General features: G+C 42.1%; 1 protein-coding gene across 1 annotated transcript in view; it reads right to left on the bottom strand.

Moving 5' to 3' along the window:
- Positions 1-1,340: 1,340 nt before the first annotated feature.
- The window catches only part of LOC122787793 (THAP domain-containing protein 5-like), a 176,860-nt gene continuing 152,353 nt past the window's right edge, over positions 1,341-25,847 (bottom strand). Inside the window, exon 4 of the mRNA XM_044054734.1 lies at positions 1,341-7,781. Coding sequence (XP_043910669.1) covers positions 7,623-7,781 — 159 coding nt within the window. The 3' untranslated portion in view covers positions 1,341-7,622. The remainder of the gene's footprint in view (positions 7,782-25,847) is intronic.

The raw sequence follows: 25,847 nt of genomic DNA on the forward strand, positions 1-25,847 counted from the left end.
CCGGGCACTTGGAGCCAGAAATGAGAGCCCCCCCCCCCCGCCTCACCAGGTAAGTGAAAAAACAATACGAGTAGTGGTATTTCATCTGTGGCCAAGGCCTCCCACTTATTCTGCACCTTTTGTGTCTCTTCACAGTGCCAGACTAGAGTCAAGCTCAATACGATCTTCTTTCCCTGCTGATTCTGCCAGGCCCATTTCCTTGGCTACAATTGGTATAATGCCCCCTTTATGTACTTGACCAGAAACCTGTAGCAACTGGAAATGTCCACAAAGGTTCCTTATATAAAGAATACAGGGTGTAAACATAACTCCTTACACTGAGCACCTCAAAGCCCCATCTCTTTACTCGGTATCATACAGACTTTTGAGAGGTGTTTTTTGCCTGGCATCCATGGATCCTGTTTTGATGAACCTTTTGCACATTCAGAAAACAGCATCAGAACCACTAGATTAAAATACCTAAATTGTACTTGCAACATAAACAGGACATGTTGAAGAGGCAGACATGTTTCTCAGAGAATTTCCATTCTCTGGAACAGGCTCCCTTATCCATGTGAAGCAGAGTACCTCCATATCCCAATTTAAGTGCAATTTGGACCAATGGTTAGGTAATCAGAAATTCACCCCTGGTCTGGCACCTGTCTCTGACAGACACAGGCAGTCAATAAATCATCCCTTATACAATTCAAATTTATGGGTCACATTTGGGTTGTACAGCAAGGTTTATAAGGGCCCTACTGGTCTTTAGCCTAGTATATACCTATGAACGTATTATTTGGTTATCATTGCATTATTAGAAAAATGTTAATGTTCGTATTTATCCTACCACAGTGTGGCCTTCCTTTTGACAGTTTTATTGCACAGATGACCAGGAATATGATTTACTTTTGTGTGGTTCAAAAACAGAAAAAAAAATGCTAACAAATGAGCAAACTCCTGTAGGTACAGTGGTCTTCAGGTCTCTTGCTAGAAGGTCTCACAATAAAAGGACGGCAACAGTTTCCCAGTGAGGAAGACTGAAGATTTAGGAGAATGCACATGGTCCTACCTGCTTGTCTTCTTATTTTACTGTTAGCTCGTCTAGCAAAGAAATCAGTATAAACACTTGCATGATCAGCTACAACTAAAGCAACTAGAAACATAGAAAAGTAGTCTACAACAGGCTGTGTCCTAACACTGTCATGAATTAAAAGTGGTAACAGAATGTACAGCAGCAATTATATCAAGGGCATTCGTACAATATATTTGACGACTGGTATGGCACTATGTAACCTACATGCCGTAAGTCACATCAGTATATTTACTGTAGCAGCTACATGCTATAATAAAAAAACAATTACATCTGACCACTTGCTGAGTTTATTTTCATCAAAATTAATATACAGACAGAAGTACATCTGTATTGGAAAAGTACACAGGACCAGCTCAGGATATAAACAACCTAACAAACACTTACGAGGGCATACACAGACACACACAAGATGATGAAGAGTTTGAGTTGTAAATAAGCTCACATCATAAAATGAATACAAGTCCATTTCATAACGCATACGACAAACTAGACTGGTTTATAATGTAAACTATACAAAAATACTGAAGTATTGTTGTTAGCTGGTGAAAAATTGACTGGCATTGGAATTAAAAAAAACGTTTATTTAGCACTTTCTGATGAAGTTCACTTTGTGGATGAAAGCGCTAAATAAACGTTTTTCTAATTCCAGTGGCAGTCCATTTTTCACCAGCTAATAACGATACTTCAGTACTTTTTTATGGTTCCAGTTATTATCGTACCACTGTTTTATGTTTCTTATAATGTAAACTACCTTACACTTGCAATGAATAAACAGCTACTTATAAAGTAATCAATTATATTTATGAAGCCATGTAAACAGGCGAGCTCACAGAAGCCTTTATTTATAAACTAAAAGCAGAGCATGACTTTAAATAAACCATACAGGTTTATTAAGAGCCCTCAGTAATTTTTGAATCAGTGGTACTGCGCTAAAGTGGTTCTTTATGTATCTCGATAACAAAAGTTTAAAAAGTTCAACATGGTACTATAACTCTGAAAACTACCTTTAAGCATGTATCCTAAAATGATCAATCCCTTGGAACTTTACTGGTTTCCATTTTCAAAAACAATATAGCAACATCTACCTGCATTAAACTGTACTTCATATGTTGATGACATAAGACCTTTGACAAATCACTACCTAAACTTCAGAAAAAGTTACAAGAGGACTTTATTAGTCAGTTCCATGAGTCAGAGTCAGATCTAGTCACAAACCGCAAATAGTCAGTCACTGTGCTGTTTGGAACCCACTAAAGGCAGAAGAAATATGAATCACAGACCAACAAGGGGGTATCTCTTATAGTTACACAACATAAACACTTGGGGATTATGTGACCAACAGCTTGCTTTTTCAGCTCATATACATTACATAACACATCAAAGTCTGGACGGACTAAGAACAGCCTATAAATATGAAAAGCCACAGGGATTCATATGTGGATGCTGAAGACCGAATACTGTTTTACTAGCATTTATACTACTGTCCTCCATTGACAACTAAATTCAGACACAGAAAAATAAATCATATTTGTTCAACTATAGACAGTGCCATTACTTTTGGCTAGTACACTGTTTAAGGCCACAGGTGAAAATGATTCTATAGGTTAGCCCCAGCAGCTTAGAACTCTTACCACAGAAGATCAGGAAAGATGACAATTTTACTACATTCAAAAAAGTCTTGCATAACATCTAGCAGAGGAACACACAAATTTGTCAGTTTTGACACAGAATAAGTACAGAGCAGCATATATTTTTCAACACTGTAGACTCACCAAACTGATATCTGGAATCCAGTGAGGGTATGCATAATGTACACATTATTTTGTTTGTTTGTAAGCAGCATCTTTGGCTGTTGCTAAGATTAACACTTAAAAGCAGCTTACTTGCCAATTTACTGATGCATCAACAAGATCTTGTCTGGACTTATGTAAAGTTTAAGTATTATCACTGCACAATGTCTTACTGTATCGTTGTATAAAGTAACTGCCTATCTAGCCCAGGTAGTAGATGAAAAAAATTTGCAGGCCAGTCCACCAATTAAATTAAATGGATATAAATCTTCAAAAGTTCCCTATACAATGAGTGAACATGGGTTTTTCCTTCTGGTAACCTTTCAATCACCTCTTCCTAAAAATCTTGAGTTTCCACTCCATGAAATACAACCCACACCCATTAATTTAGGTGCTTGCATGGTGTGGCGTTATACCGGGGCAAAGGGATATATAAATTCTTATCCCTCCTTACACAGACACGGTTTGTACCTGCAAGAAAACATATCAACACAGATGATCAGAGAATTACAATTGAAATGCATTTACACAAGATCCCATTATCATGAAAAGTAGTTGGTGGAGCATCCCATGCAAGGCAGAAGTATAAAGGCACCCAGTGCAAACAACCTTAGCAAAAAAGAAAAAAAAAAAAAATCAGCTGTTATGTTGAGTACTATCATGTCTCTCTTCGATTGAACATATCATTAGAAGCCTAAATGGAAGAAACCTTTGTGGAAGTGTGTGCGTGTTTGTTGGGGGGGAGTTCAGTTCAGAATATGTATAAATGGCTATCCAAAAGAGCATCCCACTCCTACAATGGAAGCTAATGAGTTATGCAATGACCATAAGGTGTCAATGACATGTACTCTTATAGAGCATATTACAGCTGAGATCTGCATCTAAAAGGTCGATGGCCAAAATAAATTGACATGCTGATGAGAACTGGACAGACAATGTGTTATCTTAGACTACAAGTAGAACAGTGTACACTTCCCTTCACAGGTAACTTAAATCTGATGTAGCAAGATCTTCACAATTTTCCTAAAGAAATAAGACAGTGTAACTTCAGCAATAGTATCATCATCAGCAGGAAGTAGCATGCTTGCTAAAGTACCTTGGTCTCTATTGCTTAGACTGGTGTACTACAATGAAAAAAGTCTAGGCCATTATCTGAGATGCACTGGTCTGGCAATTTCTACTACAGAAATTTTCTTTTCTGCAGAGATGCTGACCTAGGTAGCATGAAGTTTCCACATACACAGTGTTGGCATGCATCTTCTTCATTCTCTATGGCTTAAAACCTCTGCAGGAAGAAGTGTGCTTGTGGTAAACAAGTTTTAGTGCGTTTATCTGCAACACCATGACAGCATGCTGTAACCAAGTACTAAATCAGTCCAAATTCAAGAGCAGTCATATCTATAAGCAACATAGTGAAGTAAAAGTCTGATGTTTTGGAAGTTCCAGGATATCACTAAATGGCACTTATTTGTAACAACTGATTCAATGAAACTAAAGTGTTCAGAACTTAACGAGAAGAGGTGTGTGGAGTAGGAAATGTATGTGGAATCTGACAGAATTCTACTGAATGGTATTGTAACCTATTCTGTAGAACCATTCATCAATATAGTAACAGCTATTTAAGCAGCTTTATGAAACTGTAAACTGTCTCCCAAGGGTAATGGGAATAGTGAGAGAAAGATCTCACCAAGATCTCCTCTTCTGAAAATAATCTTTTTCATCAAGAAGTGAAGGCGGTTAAGGAATGCTTGCCTTTGAAATGTTTCTGAAAATGGAGACAGTTTTCAAAAAAAAAAAAAAAAATATATATTTTCTTGTTGATAAGCACCTTGAGAATTATGGGTGTATTATGAAATAACTTTTTAACTATTAACCATGTTTTCCTCTTCCTACCATATGCCCAGTGCTATTAGCTGACTTCCCAAGTAACATCTCCGTGGAGACTAGGGCATCCAGTATTTGAACACGTCTCCATTCTTAACCAAGCATGTCTTCTTAACACAAAACCTGATGCAGAAGTCCTTATCTGCTGCATCACAGGCACACAAGTATATGCATCCCACTTTTGTCTAATGTGGAGCTGAATTTATATTATCAATTATGTCACCTTCAAATATGCCTTCTCTGCATTCCTACATCTATTTAAATACAGAACTCTGACACTTACCTTGTATACTAAACAGTTAAAAGACCTTGCATCTTCTTGACATTGCCAGTTGTTAAGTTTATTTATATTTGTATACCAGTTAATCTGGACTCTACATCAAAGGGCACAGAAGCAAGAGGACTTGGTTTTGCTGTGAGAAAGGAAGTAGAGAGACTGTTGCTGGATCAGTTTCCTGATAACTATGCAGATCATTTTTTTTTTATACAAAAACAGAGATAAGTGTCAGAATGCTGATTGTTTACATGTGTAACATCTTTAAGTGTTACAGGCCACCTTTGTAGGTTTCAAATGCCTTAACAATTATGTAATTTTAGGGAAAGAAAGCACTCCAAAAGGCCATCCAGTATATTCTCAATACAATGTACTGTTTCTATAATAGTCTGTCTTCTGGTGGAACAGCTTGAAGACTGGGATGATACAGTTCAATAAACTGACCAGGGACAGGAAGGGAGCACATTTCTGATGTGTAAAAATACTCCTCCACACAGAGAGACAAAGAAAGCTACTTTTTTATCCCCTGTGGGTACATTTGCATGTAATAGCAAATGCTATTGTATTTTGTTTTTGACAGACTAGCACTGGCACAGTAAAGGGACCAAGACCAGTTGCTGCTTGGATAAAGAGGCCTCTCGCATATCATAAAATATTCCATCACAAAGACTCTGCAATTGGTAACTCACTGGATAAACAACTGAACACCAGCATGAAGCTGTGCTGGCAAAACTGCCAAGCCCTCCTTGAAAACAACTAGTGTGCGTTGAGCTTTTTTTTTTCCTCAGGAATTCTGCTTCATTATATCCAGATTCCTGCTGCTGAACTTCAGGTACTTGAAGACACGTTTTGCTAATTCTGAAGTAGGAAATGACAATGGTGAAGCCCTTATTTTCAATGGCAGATGCACCAACAGACAGTGACTTTGGTTCGGATGGCTTTTTGACTAGCTCTGAAACTCTTCTTCACCAATGGCCAATGATGTAGAAGTACTCTCCTCAAAGGAATTTGAGGATTTGCACTTAACCTGTGGCAGCAGTCTCGTTCTCTACTTGTTTATTGGATTCTTCTTAGTTTTCTTCTATTCCAAATGTCCTTAATAACAAATGCGCCTTAAGGAATAATGTCTTGATCCTCCTAAGCTTAGATGTCCAGTTAAATTTCTTATCTTACACAGTTCACAATATTCTGCATCACAGTCCATCTTAAACAGAATAAAGTCTGCTAAAATATTTTTTTGTGAACTATGACAAGCACATTTGCTTTCTAGCTTTGAGAGGGGAAAACATCTTTAGGAGAATGTGGAAATTTTTTTTTTTTTTTCAACAAAAAGTAGACAAATGCAAGCACCCACATGACTACAACTGAGCAACAGCCTGAAACAAAACTGAGAAACCAACAGCGTCTCAAAAGTGACAAGAACCTAAGACTATCCACACCAGTGCAGTATACGAAGACTATCCACACCAGTGCAGTATACGAAGACTATCCACACCAGTGCAGTATACGAAGACTATCCACACCAGTGCAGTATACGAAGACTATCCACACCAGTGCAGTATACGAAGACTATCCACACTGGTGCAGTATACGAAGACTATCCACACCAGTGCAGTATACGAAGACTATCCACACCAGTGCAATATATGAAGACTATCCACACCACTGCAGTATATGGGAATTCTGCCTAACATGCATGGGCATCTTTACTAGCACAAGATCAAAACTGGCCTGTACAGGGAAGAAAACTGCCATATGACAGAAGGCCTCATCAGTGCAACTCAGCCGGTGAGCAAACAAATATTCCAATTTGCTGTTACAGTGACCTTGTCCAAAGTATTTCAGGCATGCTGCTTGTAGTTCAGTCAGTCCTTGTACAGCCATTCCCCCTTCGAATAAGCTAAGTGCTAGGTACTAATGAAGCCATTATGTTTCTATTTTTAATGCCAACAGGCCATGGTGTGGAAGTGCTAACAGTGGTAACTGTTGTCCATGGCAAGATCCAGTCCTTTGCAAAAAAAAAGCAGCACCATGAACAGGCCCAATTCATGATCTGGTGACAGCAAGTACATCTGGAAAGTCTCATTTTATTAAACATTTACTTTTGGGATTCCACTGGTACACAGATCTTCAGTTTCTGAGCACTAGAAACACTACTGGGGCCCTTTACCTTTAGCAAATTAATGGCACATACATACTAAAAGAACCACGCATGCCTCAAAATAGCAAAGACTTATCCTTAGCAATAAGCATGTGATGAGGATAGCAGAAGGAAGCCTAATGCTTTGCTCACTGCAGAGGTTCCCAGTGAAGCAAGATGATAAAACAGTACAGACCCACCAAGAATTTCTGCACTTTATGGAAAACCTAAGCAATACACAAGGAAATGCAATTTCCAAGAAGATTATTTGGTTCCTCAGTCTAGCTACAAAACAGTAAATATACAATGAAAATGTGAAAATGATCAGAAAATTAGTTTGGGGACATAACAGAACCCTTTCTGTTGCTGATTTTAAACAAAATAAAATAATTTGTATGGTCCCTGAATGAATTGCATGTTTTAATGCAGTAGTGTACAATTTCTCAATGACTAACAACAGTCTCAAATGTCCTGGGAGTCTTCCATTTGGATAATTGTGTCATATTCATCAGTGAGATCCTCCTGTATGGTATAAACCAGGGAAGTATCATCTTCCTGGCAGATTAAAGCTACAGTTCTTCCACCTTCTGGAAGGACAGCACTGTTCTGTAAGCAGGATGCCTGAAATAAAATTAGGAACATGTGGTTAGTTTTTGCCCCAAGAACCAGCTACATAGACATGTGCATATCACTGAAAAAGACAACCAACCAGATTGCAGCTGCCAAGTATTACCTTTTCATGCTTCTATTTTATTACAGTAGTTAGGCAATCTTTTTCTACATTTATGCCCTCCACAGCAGTATTCTGGAAGGCTTACAATTCTGACCAATTGTAAGACAGCTGCTGTTTCACTCATGTCCACTGGTGAGCAACAAAATCCATCTCAACACAACACTGTACAAAATCATTACCCATTATCTCTTATCTGAATTAATTCCCTCTGTAAAGTTCCAAATTTTTAGAAATAAAGTAGCCATATGAAGTTTAGTCAAACCATCTGGTTTTCTAAACTATGATGGTCTATTACGACATACTGATTTATCTGGAATTATTCTCGAGTGCTACTACCAGCATTTTTACCTGACATAAAAAGTCACCTACAAAGCCAGAGGTGATAGGTCAGAAACATCATGGAAAAAAGTAGTCTGAGTTAACTATGTACTTGTATAAAATACAGACAGATGCCAAACAGTAAGTGGATATTCTGCACTCATTTTTTTCTCCTTAACAATGGCATTTTTTTTTTTACCTTATAGCTTATACATATACACATTAAGCAGGTCTGTTAAGCAGATATTACTAGCAGCTTACTGCAGTAGGTGATTTTTTCAGAGAAAGGTTTGTGCAGCAAATTCCTGTCTGACGCCTGAACTATTCATCATCATTAAAACGACCAAAGGTTCCTGTTGTAGCATATATGCAAACCAGGAAATACAAAAAATGGGATGAATTCAAACCGGATTACACAGTGTTTTTAGTTACTTTAACTAAGCAAATATGGAACAGAGACCTTCTGACGAAAATACAAGTTCAGATCAGAATTAAATTGTAGCAGTAGATAGTATATAAGTTAGTGACTGCCTACTTGACAAATGTGGCAAATTTGAAATGAACATGGAGGCAGGGAGCAACTTGTTGCTTTCTACCAGTGTAGATGCATACAGTCAGAGACATGGGAGTGGAGTGCATCCTGAAAAGATCATCCTGGAATATGCTTTACAATGATTGGGTTTAGACACTAACAGGTGCCTGACCAGTGTTGCCTACAACAAAGTTTCCACAATAAGCGGCTAGATGCACATGCTCTTACTACATACAAGTGTGTCTGCGAGAATAAAATCACAATCTCTGGAATACAACAGCAGATATTTTCCAGAGCAAACAGTAGTAACTTCTGGAACACAAAGCTAACAAAAGATGCTTTTGTGTTCCTGGAGAAAGGACTGGATGCATCCAGGCGTTTGGGTGGATGGCAATACCAGTGCCTAATGCCTTTGCATCAACAGAGCCATAAATACCCCGGCACCATGTGGTGTCTCTGCTGCAGGCGCTGAGGCTTTATGATTCGTAGTCAGCCTGACATTTTAGTAGATTTGTCTGTCAGAGGGTGAATGGAAGGAGTCTGCCAACACTTCTTTTTGAGAGGAAGCCTCAAATGTAAGACAGGCTAATGTCCTCAGAAAAAGAGTTGAAGACAGAGACAAGTTTACTGAAAAGTCTAGAGCGCTGAAATCCATACTGAGGAATGGGAAAGCTGTGACTTGAAAAAAGTGCACTTAAGCACAGCAGCTCGCTTGAGGATATTTGAAAGCATAGCAAACTCTTTGGAAAAAAAAAACACACACTAAAAAGGAAAGCAACTACAGTGTCAGAATGGGCTCATAATGTCTTAAGCACATCCTGAAATGTGACCGTCATTTCCCAAGACCTTATCCAGTTTGCAGTGCTTCTACAAAACTTCTAGAACCTGCCCCTTTCCAAAAAGCACCGATGAAGCCAAGGCCCTGGCAGAGTGTGACTCGACTTTGCCTGGAATTGCCTTCTCATGGTGGGACTAACAAAAGGAAATAGTCTACTTTGACAAAGGTTGTCTTTTTTTTTTTTTTTTTCTTACATTCATAACAAGTGAGTTTCTGAAGCTTTTAGTTCTGTCAAGATGAACGCTGAAGGCATCCAGAGTACTAAGAGTTCTTTCTCCCTGTTTTTAGGCTCTGGCAAGAAGACAGAGAGATAGATAGTTCTGGCTCAAAGTAAACTCTGATACGTTAGGCATAAAAGGAGGATTCGTTTTCAAGGAAACCCCATCTCTATGGAAAATAAGATGAGGCTGACCCATAAAGAGAGCTTGCAACAAAGATGCTCTTTTTGCAGAAGTCAGAGCAATCAATTAAACTATTTTCCTTGTTATGGACTTCAAAATCAATCTGATGGTCTGGTTCAAATGGAAGAACAGCTAATTTCTCCAAAACAAAGTTGAGGTCCCAAGGAGGAGCCACCTGTTTTCTATGCAGACTGGTATGCAACATCCCTTTCAAAAACATTTTAACATGCAAATGCATTGAAAGGAGAGGATCTGTGGGCAGACATGCTGAAATGGCAGAGAAATGAACCTTGACAGAGCAGTAAGAAAGTCCAGAGGATAACAACTCTCACAAATACTGCAGAACCAGAGAAACACTAGCCTTAAAATGGTCCTAGTTTTTGTCTTAGTGCCAACTAGAAAATCTTTTCCATGTAGTAATTTATGTTTTTCTAGTAGCAGCTTTCTTTGTCTGCATTAATATCTGCTGCACAGCCTCAGAAAATAGATACCTAAAAGGTATTAAAAACTCTGTCATCCAACAGTAATTTGAAGTTATTTCAGTTTGTGGTGTATTAAGCACCCTTTGAATTGTTTGAGTAAGTCAAGTCTATGATTTGCTCCTTCCAAAAGAAGGGAGAATCACTGTTGCCTTGGCCAAAAGGAAGTAATCACAATGATCTTTGGGGAGTTCTTCAGAATCTTCAGAATGATCCTGGTTATTAATGGAAAGGGTGGAAAAGTATACAGGAAAATTCCTATACAAGGAAATGAAAATACATCTGCTTTCCAGGCCTGCTTGTAAGGACTCCTGGAGCAGACTTTTTGCCAGTTTGTTGTGAATAGTAGAGGCAAACAGATCTAAATGAAATGTTCTACACAGCTGATTAGATTCCTGGAAGACCCCCCCCCCCCAATTGATTCAACTTCCATTTGTGAGGCTCTCTGTCCTGGTCCTGTTCAACTGGTCTGCCACAAAATTTTGCTCCGATAGATGTAAGATACCTGCAGAGAGAGAAAGTGTTGAAAAGCTATATCCCAGGCTACCATAACTAGTCTGCACAGAGGGTAAGAAAAGTACAGCTGTGTACCTACCACAAATGTAGATGTTCAAGTGTATTCACTGTTGCAGTCATTACTCCTGGGTTATCCTGCTGGCAGGCTACCCTCAGTCGGCCAGAATTCCAAAGTCTAGATCCGGCATCGGTTGCTGTCGCCTCTTCCCTGACGTCAGTGTGCCAGGGGTATAAAAGATGCAGCCGACGCTATTTTCTTCAGTTTTTCTTGCCCCAGATGTCAGGTGCCCCAAAATGGAAGGCTGAAAAATATGCCAATAAAAAATGCATGCACAAAAATAACATTTCCTTCATCTACAAGCAAATACACCAAATAGGTTTTATAGGATACAGAAGTGTAGATAAGTCCCAGCAAAGACAAGGGGGATGGTGGGTGGGTAACCTGGACTGCAACAGTGAATCCACTCTAACATCTACATTTATGGTAGGTATACAACTGTACTATGTTCATCGTGTTTCACTGTTGCAGTCATTTCTCTTGGGTAGAATCCCAAAGCTGAGGTTGGGTGGCTGGGCTAAATAGGATTAGGAGAGGCTATGGGGCCCTGCAGAACTGCAGTGGCAAAGCCTGCTCTGGACTTAGAGTAAAGAGGTAAGTGGTAGTGCTTTGTGAAGGTGTGCACTGAACTCCAAGTTGCAGCCTCTAAGATATCTTTGGTTGGTACTCCTATGAGGAAGGCTGCTGAAGTGGCTGCTGCTCTGGTGGAATGAGGCCTAATGCCCTTAGGCACTGATTTGCCATGTTGAAAATAGCAGAAACGGATGCAATGGCCTAGCCATTTTGAGATGGTTTTTCCTTGTGATCCTGCAGCATAATACACTAAAAGTTGCTCAGTCTTTCTGAAAGCTTTAGTTCTGTCCAAGAAGAAGCGTAACTGCCTGTGTATGACCAAAGAATGGAGAATTTTCTCACCCTTGTTCTGCGGATTTGGATAAAAGGTAGGCAACTGAATGGTTTGGTTGAGGGCCACACTGGACACCGCCTTAAACCCTGTCTGGATGAAAAATGATGATGAGTGCTTGTAACTCCCGAGACTCGCCTTGCACAGGTTATAGGTAGGAGCAGAGCGGTTTTCCAGGATAAGAATTTTATATCTGCTGTTGATGCTGGCTCAAAAGGAGGCAGTGTGAGTTTTTTCAAAACATAATTGAGGTCCCAGGCCGGAATTGGTGCTCTCCTTGGAGGCCTAAATTTTTTGACCCCTCTGAGGTACTGCCTTATTAAAGGATGAGAGAAGATGGGTGGTTCTGTATTGTAATGGGCTGAAATGGCAGAGGCGTGAATCTTAACCGATGAGAAAGAAAGGCCTTTGTTCAGCATCTCAGTTAGGTATTGTAAAATCTGAGGGATATTTGGTACACACGTGTCAATGCCTTGTTCCTGGTTCCAAGCACAGAATCTCTTCCATTTTTCTGCATAAGATTTTTTGGTACTGGACCTCCTGGCCTCCAAGATAACATCCATAACAGCTTTTGAAAGAGGACTGTTCATAATGGCTACATTATCTGCCATGCTGCCAGATTTAAGGTCCTGAGTTGGCTGTGTAGGATCTGATTGTTTTGTTGGGTCAGTAAGTGAGAAGTTTGAGGCAAAATCCATGCTGGACCTTGAGACAAGCTCTTTAGGATTGGGTACCAGTGCTGGCGTGGCCATTCTGGTGCAATCAGTATCATTTTTGGCTCCTCTTGTCTGACCTTTAGGAGTACTCTGGGAAGGAGAGGCAATGGGGGAAAAGCATATACTGTTAGATTTTTCCAGCTGAATGATAGGGCGTCCAGTTTCCATGCTTGCTTGTGATAAATCCTTGTGCAAAATCTCTGCAATTGGCAGTTGTGAGGAGAGGCAAACAGATTTATGTCTGGGCATCCCCATTTCCTTATTATCATGCTGAAGACTTGTGGATCCAGTTTCCATTTGTGGGGATCCATGAGGTTTCTGCTTAGTTCGTCTGCCAGAGTATTTGTTTTTCCTGGCAGGAATTGTGCTTGCAGGTGAACCTGAAGAGCCAATGCTGTGTCCCATAAGGTCATTTCTTGTCAGCAGAGGGGGTAGGAATGTGTACCTCCCTGCTTGTTTATGTACCACATGACCGTAGTGTTGTCTGTCTTTTATCAGTAACTGTCCTGGATGAAGCAGGTCCTTGAAAGCTGTCAGGGCATTTTGAACAGCTAGCATCTCTTTTTGATTGATGTGAAGATGCATCTGGTTTGCAGGCCATGTGAATACATTTTCCTGCCATATGGGCCCCCCAGGTGTAATCTGATGCATCCGTTGTCAGTGTCTGTCTGGCTGTGGGTAAACTGAATGACAGACCCTTGTTGTGGTGACAGGCTTCTGCCCACCATCGAAACTCCTGTTGTAGGCAGGGAATTAGTGCAATTACTGTCTCCAGGCTGTGGCAATGCAAAGTCCAAACACGTTTTTAGATACCATTGTAGTTTCCTCATATGCAGTCTGGCATATGGAATTAGTAGAATGCAGGATGCCATGAAACCCAAGGCCTGCAGGAATTTCCTTGCAGATAAGTGGGCTTTTGTTGCCAATTTCTTGAAATAAGTAGTCAGATGCTTTTGCTTGTCTGGCGTGAGATAAGCCATCTGGGCAGTTGTATTTAAGCTTACACTCAGGAATATTATCTCTTGAGAGGGCACTAGTTTTGATTTATTTTCGTTTACTGTGTACCTTAGGCCAATTAGTAATCTTTTTACAAACGCCAGATGCTTTAGAAGAGTGTCTTTGTTCTCCGCTTGAATTAGGCAGTCGTCCAAGGAGGAATATATTTGAATTCCTTTTCGTCTGCAAAACGCAATTACTGGTGCCAGGCATTTTGTAAAGACCCTGGGCGCAGTAGATAAGCCAAAGGGCAGTGCAGAGAATTGGTAATGCATTGAGCCAGCTATGAATCTGAGGTACCTTCTGCAAGATTGTCCGATTGGGACATGCAGGTATGCCTCTTTTAGATCCAAAGTTACGAGCCAAGCCTTTTTGCCCTGCATGGGCAGTAGCTGCTGTAGAGTCAACATCTTGAATTTTGGAACTTCCAGAAACGTATTTAGTATAAACAGGTCCAGTATTGGTCTTCAGGTTTTGTCCTTTCTGGGTACTAGGAATAGTCTGGAGTAAAATCCTTGCCCCTGCTCTTGTTGTGGCACTTGATAAATGGCCCTCATGTCCATGAGGGCTGTAATTTGTTTTTGTGCCTCTGCCCATTGATTGTGTGGCAGGTTTGGCATACCCTTTGACCTTGGTAGTGTGAAAATGGAACCTGTATCCTTGGGACACTATGTTCAGAACCCATTTGTCTTGGGTAACCATTTGCCAATTTGATGAAAAAAGTGCTAGTTTTCCCCCTAAGGGGTCTGCCAAAAGAAAAGTGCTTGGATCTGGTAGAGGAAAGTCATTGGGACTGTTTCCTGTAAGGTTGTGATTTGTCTTCTCCGCTTTTGGAGGTAGGGGCACCCCATTGTTTAGGCCTGTATGAGCCTTGGGGCTGAGATCTGCCTCTGGGACGCCTGTATCTGCCTCTTTGAGGTCTGTCTGATACTGGAAAGAACCAATTTTTAGAAGGCCAGTTCCTGCTAAACCTGGTTGGCTGTACCTGTAAGAAATCCTTGACTGTCTGCATGGATTTAGCTTTATCCTCCATTTTTTTCAACACCTCTTCTGCTTTAGTACCAAACAAAGTATCATGCTGTAATGGTGCATCTAATAATTTTGCTTTAACATGATCAGGCAGATTCTGTTCCTTTAATCAAGCATGCCTTCTAATAACAGAACCTGTAACAGCGGCCCTGCAAGAGGCATCCAGTGAATCATAACCACATTGCAAAGTATGCTTTCCCACTTGTTCAGCTGCATGCAATAAATCCTGCAATTCCTTGTTCTCTGAACATTCAGTATTTGTCAACAATTTCCATTTAAGCAGCGACATTAAATATTGCTGATATTTAAACATATGAAACTTTCAATTTTAAACCCTCACAGCCAGGGTAGCAGAAGTGTAGACTTTTTTCCCCCCATCTGTCTAGAGCCCTAGAATCCCTATCGGAGGAGACAGGGTTTTTTGCAGTGGAAGCTTTAACCACTTTGGTACCCAGAGATATAGTTTCTGGGTCAGCAGCGGGGTTTTTTGTATAGGAATTTATGAGAATCCGGGACCCTGTAGTGTCTGTCTGGCTTAGCAGGTGCAGGGGGTAGAGAGTCAGGGGACAGGCCGGACTCTGAAAAAAACATCATCTACAATGTCTAGAACAGGTGGAATAGCAAGGGGTCTGTGCTGAGGAAGTAGCAGAAAGTCCCTGAGCCTTTTTTTAGATTCAGAGTAATCTTGGCTTTCCCTGTGGAAATGCTCCCTCATAGTACGCAGGGTTTCCCCAAAAGAATAATCCTCAGGAGGAGAGGCTGAAGGAATGGATTCTTCAGCATCAGAATCCTCATAGGGAAGCATGGAGTAACCCTGTTCAGAAGAGGAATCAGAGGAAATAGAAACCTGATCAGAAGAATCATACTCTGTCTCTTGCCTAGGCCTTTTATCAGGAGGGGGATGAGAGCCCCTGATCAAAGTAATTAGGTCTTCGGCCATTTTGAGCATCTGTTTTTTAGGCATGGAAGTCTTGAGTAGGAGAATGCTGTACTTGTTTCTTTGTCTTTAGAGCTGCTTTAGTCTTTGTCTTTGAAGCTGAAGACAGCTTAATATATAGTTGTGTAGGTCTGAAGACACCCTCAGAAGCCAATGCCTGCTCAGCGGCTCCGGACCCATCTGAGGGAATGATTTCCGAGTGTCCAATACCTTGAGTATCCAGAGGCCCAGTCGACTCCACGTGGGAGTCGGTAGCGGCCTGTGGCTCTGAGGTAGCGGGTGCCAGGGGCTGCGCCTCACTGAGAACCGGCGACTGGCCTAGAAGGGGCCTCGTCGGTTTTGGACCTCGGATGCCTATCCTTTTCCTTGTCCTTGCATTTTTTGTAAATTCCGGTTATCGGCTGGTCCGACAGCATAGTATAATTAAATCTTCGGCCAAAGTAATGAAATGCAAAATCAAACAGACACTTGATAGCGCGTTGGTTAAATCTAGCACAAAACCGACAGCTAGCAATGTTGTGTTCAGGGCCTAGGCAAGGAATACAGTAAGAGTAAAAATCCTTATGAGGTATTTGCTTCCCACAAGAAATACAATTGTTAACTTTTTCTGACATTGGTCTGGAGCAAGAAAAAAGTTTCCCCAACGGGGTACTTGGCTTTAATGAAGACTCCGGTTCTGAATCAGGAGTTGGCCGACCGGCACTTGCGAACTGCTTTTGCTTCGGGCACCGCACGGCAAGAAAGACCGAAGAAAATGGTGTCGGCTGCATCTTTTATACCCATGGCGCACCATCAGGGAAGAGGCGACAGCAACCGATGCCTTACCTAGACTTTGGAATTTTGGCCGACTGAGGGTAGCCTGCCAGCAGGATAACCCAAGAGTATTGACTGCAACAGTGAAACACGAACATGTACAGGTTAGTGTATTCACTGTTGCAGTCATCACATTTGGGTTATCTGCTTGCAGTAGATCTCAGCAGGTCTGATTAACAAAGTCTTGGGTCCTGTGTCGGTTGCTGTCCCTTCTTCCATGATGTCAGGTCATCAGGGGTATAAAACATGCAGCCGACGCCATTACATCAGTTTTTCTTGCCCCAGATGTCACGTGCCTCCCTAATGGCAAGCAATTAAATCTATAAATATACAAAGTTATACCTCCAACAAAAAAAAGCAAATACACGAAAAAGCTTTTGAGCATAATAAAGGAGAGTAGAGGTACAGCCAAAAGTAGTAAGGGGGCTGGAGGGAGGGTAACCAGGACTGCAACAGTGAATACACTCCTACATCTACATTTATGTTAAGCGTACACAACTGTACTATGTTCTTCGTGTTTCACTGTTGCAGTCATCACATTTGGGTAGATTCCCAAAGCTAAGGATGGGAGCAGGAATTTAGATAGCATTAGGACCAGCTATAAGGCCCTGCAAGACTGCAGTGGCAAAGCCAGCTCTGGATTTAGAGAAAACTGGCAGATGGTAATGCTTGGTGAAAGTATGTACATAACTCCAGGTAGCAGCTTCTAGGATGTGCAGAGCAGTGGTGCAGCGGTTAATGCTGTTGCCTCACAGCAAGAGGTTCTCCGGTTCGATTCTCGGCTGGGGTGCCTTCTGTGTGGAGTTTGCATGTTCTCCCTGCGTTTGCGTGGGTTTCCTCCGGGTACTCCAGTTTCCTCCCACGTTCTAAAAACATGCTTCTGGAGCATTTCTCCCCGGGCCTCCCCTGAAAATAGGATCTGTGGAACCTAGTTGGACTTTCCCAGTCAACAAATGTTAAATAAATAAAAAATAAAATGTCCCTGGTAGGGACGCCTCTGAGAAAGGCTGTAGAGGTAGATGCAGCCCTGGTTGAGTGGGGTCTAATCCCCAGTGGGATAGGTTTTCCATGGTGCTTGTAGCAGAAATGAATGCAGTGGCCTATCCATTTGGAAATGGTTTGCTTTGAAATAACCTTCTCCTCTGCCCCTGCAGCAAATGCCACCAGCAGTTGGTCAGACTTCCTTTGAGGTTTAGTCCTGTCCAAGTAGAATCTAAGTTGTCTGTGCACATCTAAGGAGTGCAGTATCCATTCCCCTTAATTCTGCGGATTTGGAAAGAAGGTTGGCAAATGAATGGACTGATTGAGGGCCACACTGGATACCACCTTGGGCATGAAGGAGGGATTGGTCCTGAGAGACACCCTGTCCGCATGAAAGATGATGAAAGGCTCCACTGCCACGAGGGCCTGTAATTCAGATATCCTTCTTGCTGAAATAATTGCTAAAAGGAAAGCTGTTTTCCAAGACAGGAATTTTAAGTCTGCAGTAGCAGGTGGCTTGAAAGGAGGAAGAGTGAGTTTTTCCAATACAAAGTTAAGGTCCCAGGCTGGAGTTGGAGCGCTCCTGGGTGGTCGTAAATTATTGGCCCCTGTGAGGAACTGCTTGAGCAGTGGATGAGAGAAGAGGGGAGGTTCTGTGCTATAATGAGCTAAAATGGCTGAGGTGTGAATTTTGATGGAGGAGAAAGACAGGCCCCTGTGAAGCATCTCAGGTATTGTAAAATCTGAGGTACATTGGTTCCAGGCACAGAATCTTTTCCATTTTTCAGTATAACATTTTCTAGTACTAGGCCTCCTTGCCTCTAAAATGATATCCATCACTGGTTTACTGAGGGATGGTAAAGGACAGATTAGGTAATTAGCCAGGCTGCTAGGTTCAGTGTTTGAAGATGAGGGTGCAGGATCTGGTTCTCCTGCTGAGACAATAGGGTAGGAGTCTGGGGCAGGTGCCATGGGGCCAACAGTGACACACTGCGCAAGAGGGGGTACACCAGTGTTGGCGTGGCCAGTCTGGTGCAATCAAAATCATCCTTTGTTTATCTTGTTTGATCTTTAGTAGCAGTTTGGAGAGCAGAGGCAGAGGAGGAAAGGCATAAACTGATAGGTTTTGTCCAGCTGAAGGACAGAGCATCTACTTTCCAAGCTTGTTTGTGGGGAGTCCTTGTACAAAATTTGTCCAATTGATAGTTCTGGAGGAAGGCAAACACATCTACATCCGGGCTCCCCCATTTGCTTGTCAACATGTTGAAAATCATTGGTTCCAGTTTCCACTCGTGTGGGTCCATGAGGTTTCTGCTTAGTTAGTCTGCCAGAGTATTTAGTTTTCCTGGCAGGAATTGAGCTTGTAGATGCACTTGGTAGCTCAGGGCTGTGTTCCACAATGCCATGGCTAGTCTGCAGAGGGGGGTAAGAATGTGTACCTCCCTGCTTGTTTAGGTACCACATAACAGTGGTGTTGTCCATCTTTACTATTAATTGTCCTGGAAGAATGTGGTCCTTGAAGGCTGTCAGAGCATTCTGTACAGCTTAACATTTCTTTTTGACTGACATGCAGGTGCATTTGATTTGCGTTCCATTTGCCCTGAATGCACTTCCCTGCCAGGTGAGCCCCCCATGCATAGTCTGATGTGTCTGTTAGGGTTTAGGCAGCAGGGGGTAGTGTGAATGGTAGTCCCTTGTTTTGGTGGCAGGCCGCTGCCTACTAAAGAAACTCTAGGCGTAGGCAAGGTTTGATAGGAATCATTGCTTCTAGATCCTGAGAATGTTGACACCATAGGCTTTTTAGACACCATTGTAGTTTCCTCATATGCAGTCTTGCATATGGAATTAGAAGAATGCAGGAGGCCATGAACCCCAAGGCATGTAGTGTTTGTCTTGCAGATAGTAGGGTTTTTGTGGTCACTTGTTTGAAGTAGGTTGTCAAATGAATTTGTTTCTCTGGCGTGAGGAAAGCCATCTGGAAAGGTATATTCAAAGCTTGCTCCCAGGAATATAATTTGTTGACAGGGTACCAGGTGTGATTTTTTTTCATTTATGGTGCACCCCAGACAAGTTAGCACTCTTTGTAAAAAGGCCAGATGATTCAAAAGTATGTCCTGGCTTTCTGCCTGAATTAAACAATCATCCAGGTATGGGTACATTTGAATATTTATTTGTCTGCAAAATGCAATGACTGGAGCTAGGCACTTTGTGAATACCCTGGGCGCAGTAGATAAGCAAAAGAGCAGTGCAGAGAACTGATAGTGCGTGCAGCCTGCTTTGAAGCGTAGGTATCTTCTGCAAGATTCCCTGATTGGGATGTGCAGGTACACTTCCTTTAAATCTAGTGTTGCAACCAAGCGTCTTTGCCTAGCATAGGGAGCAACTGGTGAAGAGTCAGCATCTTGAATTTTGGAATCACCAAAAAGGTGTTTAGAGTAGACAGGTCCAGGATAAGACGCCATGGACTGTCTTTTCTGCACACCAGGAAAAGTCTTGAGTATAAATCTTGTCCCTTTTCTGGTACCAACTGAATAGCCCCCATGCTTAAGAGAGAAAGTACTTGCTTTGGGGCCTCTGCCCACTGATTTGGGGGTAAATCTGGCCATCCGCTTGGTGTTGGTAATGTGTGGAAGTGAAATCTGTATCCCTGGGACACTATATTTAGAACCCATTTGTCCTGAGTAATGAGTTCCCAGTTCTTTGCATGAAGAGCAATCTTACCCAACAAATGGGCAGTTAGTTGAGAAGTGCTTGGAAGTTTTAAAAAGAAGTCATTGAGACAGTTTACCATAGGGGGGGGGGGTGTTATTACTCACAGATTTGGAAGTGGAGGCCCCCCACTGCTTAGTCCTGTAAGTACCCTGGGACTGAAGCTTGGGAGCTCTGCTGGATCTGGGTTTGGACTGAGGTGGTCTGGAAGAGTCAGGAAAGGACCAATTCTTAGAAGACCAATGCCTACGAAACCTTGGAGGTTGTACTTGTAAAATAATCTTTAACAGCTTGCATAGATTTTGCTTTTTCCTCCATCTTTTTAAGAACAACTTCTGCCTTGTTGCCAAACAGGCGGTCCTGGTTTAAGGGAGCATCCAGTAATTTCACTTTAACATGATCTGGCAAAGATTGTTCCTTAAGCCAAGCATGCCTTCTAAGTACAGACCCAGCTACAGCAGCCCTGCAAAATGCCTCTAGTGAATCAAAACCACATTGCAAAGTATGTTTTCCAACTTGTTCAGCTGAGTGCAGTAAATCTTGTAAATCATTATTTTCAGCACAATCAGGAATTAATTCATTTTCTGTTTAAGCAATCCAATAATATGCTGCTGATAATTTAGCATATGAAGCTAGCAGTTTAAGGCCCTAATGGCCAAAGTTGCACAAGTGTATACCTTCTTACCCCATCTATCCAGCGCCCTGGAGTCTCTAACAGAGGGGGTAGGATTTTTGGCAGTAGTAGCTTTAATACCCTTGGGTCCCTGCGAAATGGTCTCAGGGTCCGCAGTAGGATTTTTAAAAAGGAACTTGTGAGAGTCAGGGACCCTGTAATATCGGTCAGGTTTTCTGGGAGCAGGAGGTAAAGAGTCACGGGCCAAGCTAGATTCTGAAAAGGCATCAACCACCATGTCTAGTATAGGAGGTATGGCTAAAGGCCTGTGCTGGGGCAGTAGTAAGAAATCCCCAAGCCTCTTTTTAGAATCGGAGAAACCTGACCTTCCCAACGAAAACACTCCCCGAGAGTATGCAAGGTTTCACCAAAAGAGAAATCCTCTGAAGCAGAGGGAATAGAGTCCTCAGCATCAGAATCCTCATAGGTAGATAAGGGCAAATCCTGGTCATCAGAGGAAACAGAAAATTCAGAATCCTGGTCAAAAGTATCATAAGCAAACTCAGTCCTAGGTCTCTTAGAGGGAGAAGGCTGGCTTCCACTGATTAAAGTAATAAGGTCTTCAGCCATTCTTATCATTTGTTTTTTAGGCATAGAGGCCTGACCATGCAGTCTGGGCATCAGTTTTCGAGGCATGGTATGAGTTTTAGGCCTTGAAGATGGCATCTGTTTAATATGCAAGTCAGTAGGCCTGAATACACCCTCAGTAGCCAGTGCCTGCACAGCGGCTTTGGACCCATTCAAGGTAGACATTTGCAGGTTCCACAACTGAAGCATCTCCCGGCATACCGGACTCCGAATGGGTCTCAGTAGAGGCCTGTGAATCTGAAGTAGCGGGCATCAGGGGCTGCGAAAACGCCTCACTGAGTACTGGCGACTGGCTTAGGAGAAGCATCATTGGCAGCTTTGGACCTAGGCGGCCTGTCTCTGTTTATCTTTGCGTTTTTTTCGGAATGTCGGTAGTCAGATGCTTACCGAAGACATATCAGGATAATTGAACCGAGCACCACAATATTTAGAAGTGAAAATATACAGATGATGGATAGTTTGTGGTTTAAGTAAGGCACAAAACCAACAGTGAGGTACGTCGTGGCCAGGGCCTAGGCAAGGAATACAGTATGAATGAAAATCTTTATGAGGTATTTGCTTTCCACAAGTAATGCAATTATTTACTTTTACTGACATCGGTTTAGAGCAAGAAAAAGTTTCCCCAACGGGATACTTAGCTTTTAGTTGAAGACTTTGATTCTGAAACTCGAAAATGAAAATTTCAGGAGTTGGACGACCGGCACTTGCGAACTGCTTCTGCTTCGGGCACTGCACGACAAGAAAGACTGATGTAATGGCGTCGGCTGCATGTTTTATACCCCTGATGACCTGACGTCATGGAAGAAGGGACAGCAACCAATGCAGGACCCAAGACTTTGTTAATCAGGCCGACTGAGGGCTACTGCAAGCAGATAACCCAAATGTGATGACTGCAACAGTGAAACACGAAGAACATCTGGTTTCCCCATTATGTACCACATCACTAAAGTGTTGTCTGTTATGTGCAATGGTCCAGGGGACCAGAAATTATGTCGAGAGCAATTATTACTGCCAACATCCCTTTTTTTTTATCTAAGTGTTTTTGTCTGTCCATTCTGTTCCAATGACCTTGTACTTTTACTCCCATATACACTAATCCCAAATCAAAGTCTGAGGTGTCTGTAGTTAAGACTGTGCTATAGTTGGAATGGTAAACAGGAAACCTGGACTGAAATAAAACTGGTCTCATCACCAAAGCAATTCCCCTTTTACAGCTCCCAATATAGGAATCTGGAATGTCAGGAGATATTGATGTTGGGACCTGTTTTCATGTACCACTGAACTTTTCTCATGTGAAGACTGGCTAGAGGAATCATGAACATCATGGATGCCATAAATCCTAGTATCCCGAGAAATTCCTTTGCTAAAGTTTTGAGCTAAGTAGAAACACTCTGAAAAAGATCTAGATACAGCTCTACCTTTTCATGTGGAAAAAAAAAGCTCTTTGAACTGAGGTTTCTAGGAGACACCACCAGGAAAACAATCACATGAGAGGGAGTCAAACCCAATCTTTGATGGAGATCTCTCTCACAAGTGACAGATTCCAGACACTTTGAAAAATACTCTGCAAAGATAAGAATGCCATTTAAATAAGGAAAAATGAGGATACCTTTTAGTCTAACATGCAATGATTAGGGCTAGACACGTGAATACCCTTGGAACAGTGGGTAACCCAAAGGGTAATGCAGCGAACAAAGTATATGTCAGATACAGAAAATCTTATGAAACATTTCAAATCTGAAGCAACAGGAATGTGAAAAGTAGCTTTTAAATCTAGAGTTGCTAAGAAACTTAATGGGGAATCAGAAGAAGTAAAGTACAATTTTGTACCTACCATAAATGTAGATGTTTGAGTGTCTTCACTGCTGCAGTCAATTACACTTGGGTTATCCTGCCGTCAGGTGGTCCCGTAGTTGGCCAGAGTTCCAAAGTCTTGGTTCGGTGTCGGCTGCTGTCGCTTCTTACCTGACATCAGTGCGCCAGGGGTATACAAGATGCAGCCGACGTCATTTTCTTCAGTTTTTCTTGCCCCAGATGTCAGGTGCCCCCAAATAGGTAGGCAATACATATTGCTAAAAAAGCATACATGAAAAATAAAACCATAAAATTCAGCTACCAGCAAATACACCACATAGGTAGTATAGGGTAGAAAAGTGTAGCTAAGTCCTAGCCAAGAAAGAGGGGATGGAGGGAGGGTAACCTGGACTGCAGCAGTGAAGACACTCGAACATCTACATTTATGGTAGGTACAAAACTGTACTATGTTCATCGTGTTTCACTGCTGCAGTCATTACACTTGGGTTGAATCCCAAAGCTGAGTCAGGGTGGCTGGGTCTAGAGAGGATTTGGTGTGGCTATGAGGCCCTGCAGCACTGCAGTTGCAAAGGCTGCTCTGGATGTGGAGTAAAGAGGCAAGTGGTAATGCTTGGTAAAGGTGTGCACTGAACTCCAAGTTGCAGCTTCCAAAATGTCCTTGGTAGGTACTCCTCTAAGATAGGCAGTAGAAGTTGCAGTTGCCCTGGTAGAATGTGGTCTAATGTTAGATGGTACAGGCTTCCCATGCTGTGTGTAGCAGAACCGGATAAAGTGTCCTATCCACTTTGAAATAGCCTTTCCCTTCTTGCAGCATAGGATACAAACAGTTGCTCAGTTTTCCTGAAAGCTTTTGTCTTGTCCAAGAAGAAGCGTAATTGTCTGTGTATGTCCAAAGAATGTAGAATTCTCTCCCCTTTATTTTGGGGATTTGGATAAAATGTTGGCAAGTGAATAGATTGTTTAAGAGCCACACTGGATACCACCTTAGGCATAAATGAAGGATTTGTTCTTAAGGAAACCCTGTCTTGGTGAAAAATGATGAAGCGCTCCACTGCCATTAGTGCCTGTAGTTCTGAGACTCTTCGTGCTGAGGTTATTGCCAGTAGCAGAGCAGTTTTCCATGATATGTATTTTATTTCTGCTGTATTAGCTGGCTCAAAAGGAGGTAAAGTTAGTTTTTCCAAGACAAAGTTGAGGTACCAAGTAGGTGCTGGTGCTCTCCGGGGAGGTCTTATGTTTTTAGCCCCCCTGAGGTACTGATTTAGCAACGGATGAGTTAAAATAGGAGGATCTGTGTTGTAATGAGCCAAGATGGCAGAAGCATGGATCTTAATGGATGAGAAGGATAGCCCTTTGTCCAGCATCTCAGTTAAATATTGTAGTATCTGAGGAATGTTAGGGACAAGAGGGTCAAGTCTTTGAGCCTGGTTCCAGGCACAGAATCTCTTCCACTTTTCTGAATAAGATTTTCTGGTGCTAGGCCTCCTGGCCTCCAAAATGACATCCATAACAGCTTTAGAGAGAGGGGTTGTCTGTTTGGCTAAGGAATCTGCCATGCAGCCAGGATACAGTTTTGAGTTGACTGTGCAGGATCCGATTGTTTTGCTGAGTCAGAAGGTGTGGAATTTGAGGCAAAATCCAAGGTGGGCCTTGAGCTAAGTTCTTTAAGATTGGGTACCAATGTTGGTGTGGCCAGTCTGGAGCAATCAGTATCATCTGTGGTTTTTCTCGTCTGGCTTTTAGGAGAACCTTCGAAAGGAGAGGCAGAGGAGGGAAGGCATAAACATGCAGGGCTTTCCAGCTGAATGAAAGAGCATCCACTTTCCTTCCATGCTTGTGGTGTGATAAGTCCTTGTGCAGAATTTTTGTAGTTGGCAGTTCAGAGGGGAGGCAAAAAGATCTATGTCCGGGCACCCCCATGCTTGCATTATCATAATGAAAACTTGTGGATTTAAATTTCCACTCGTGAGGATCCATGATGTTTCTGCTTAGTTCGTCTGCCAGAGTATTTTTCTTTCCTGGCAGGAATTGTGCTTGCACATGAACTTGATAAGTTAGGGCTGTGTTCCACAAGGTCATGGCTTGTCTGCATAGGGGGTAAGAATGAGTGCCCCCTTGCTCATTTATGTACCACATTACAGTGGTGTTGTCTGTCTTTAAAAGTAATTGTCCTGGATACAGAAGGCCCTTGAAAGCTGTTAGGGCATTTTGTACAGCCAACATCTCTTTGTGATTGATGTGTAGATGTAGTTGGTCTGTGGTCCATTTGCCCTGAATACATTTTCCTGCCATGTGTGCTCCCCAGGCGTAATCCGAAGCATCTGTTGTTAGAGTCTGCTTGGCTGTGGATAGAGTGAAAGGCTGACCCTTGTTGAGGTGACATGCCTCTGCCCACCATCGAAACACCTCTAGCAGGCAGGGAATTAGTGGAATTTCCATTTCCAAGCTGTGCGAGTGTTGAGTCCAAACACTTTTTAGGTACCATTGTAATTTCCTCATATGCAGTCTGGCATATGGAATTAGAAGTATGCAGGATGCCATGAATCCCAAGGCCTGCAGAATTTTTCTTGCAGGGAGTTGGGACTTTGTTATCATTTGAAAATACTGAGTCAGTTGTCTTTGTCTGGTGTGAGATAAGCCATCTGGGCCGT

The sequence above is a fragment of the Protopterus annectens genome, chromosome 1.part0 (genome assembly GCF_019279795.1).
Source record: "Protopterus annectens isolate FY-2018-M chromosome 1.part0, PAN1.0, whole genome shotgun sequence".
NCBI classification, from domain to species: domain Eukaryota; kingdom Metazoa; phylum Chordata; order Ceratodontiformes; family Protopteridae; genus Protopterus; species Protopterus annectens.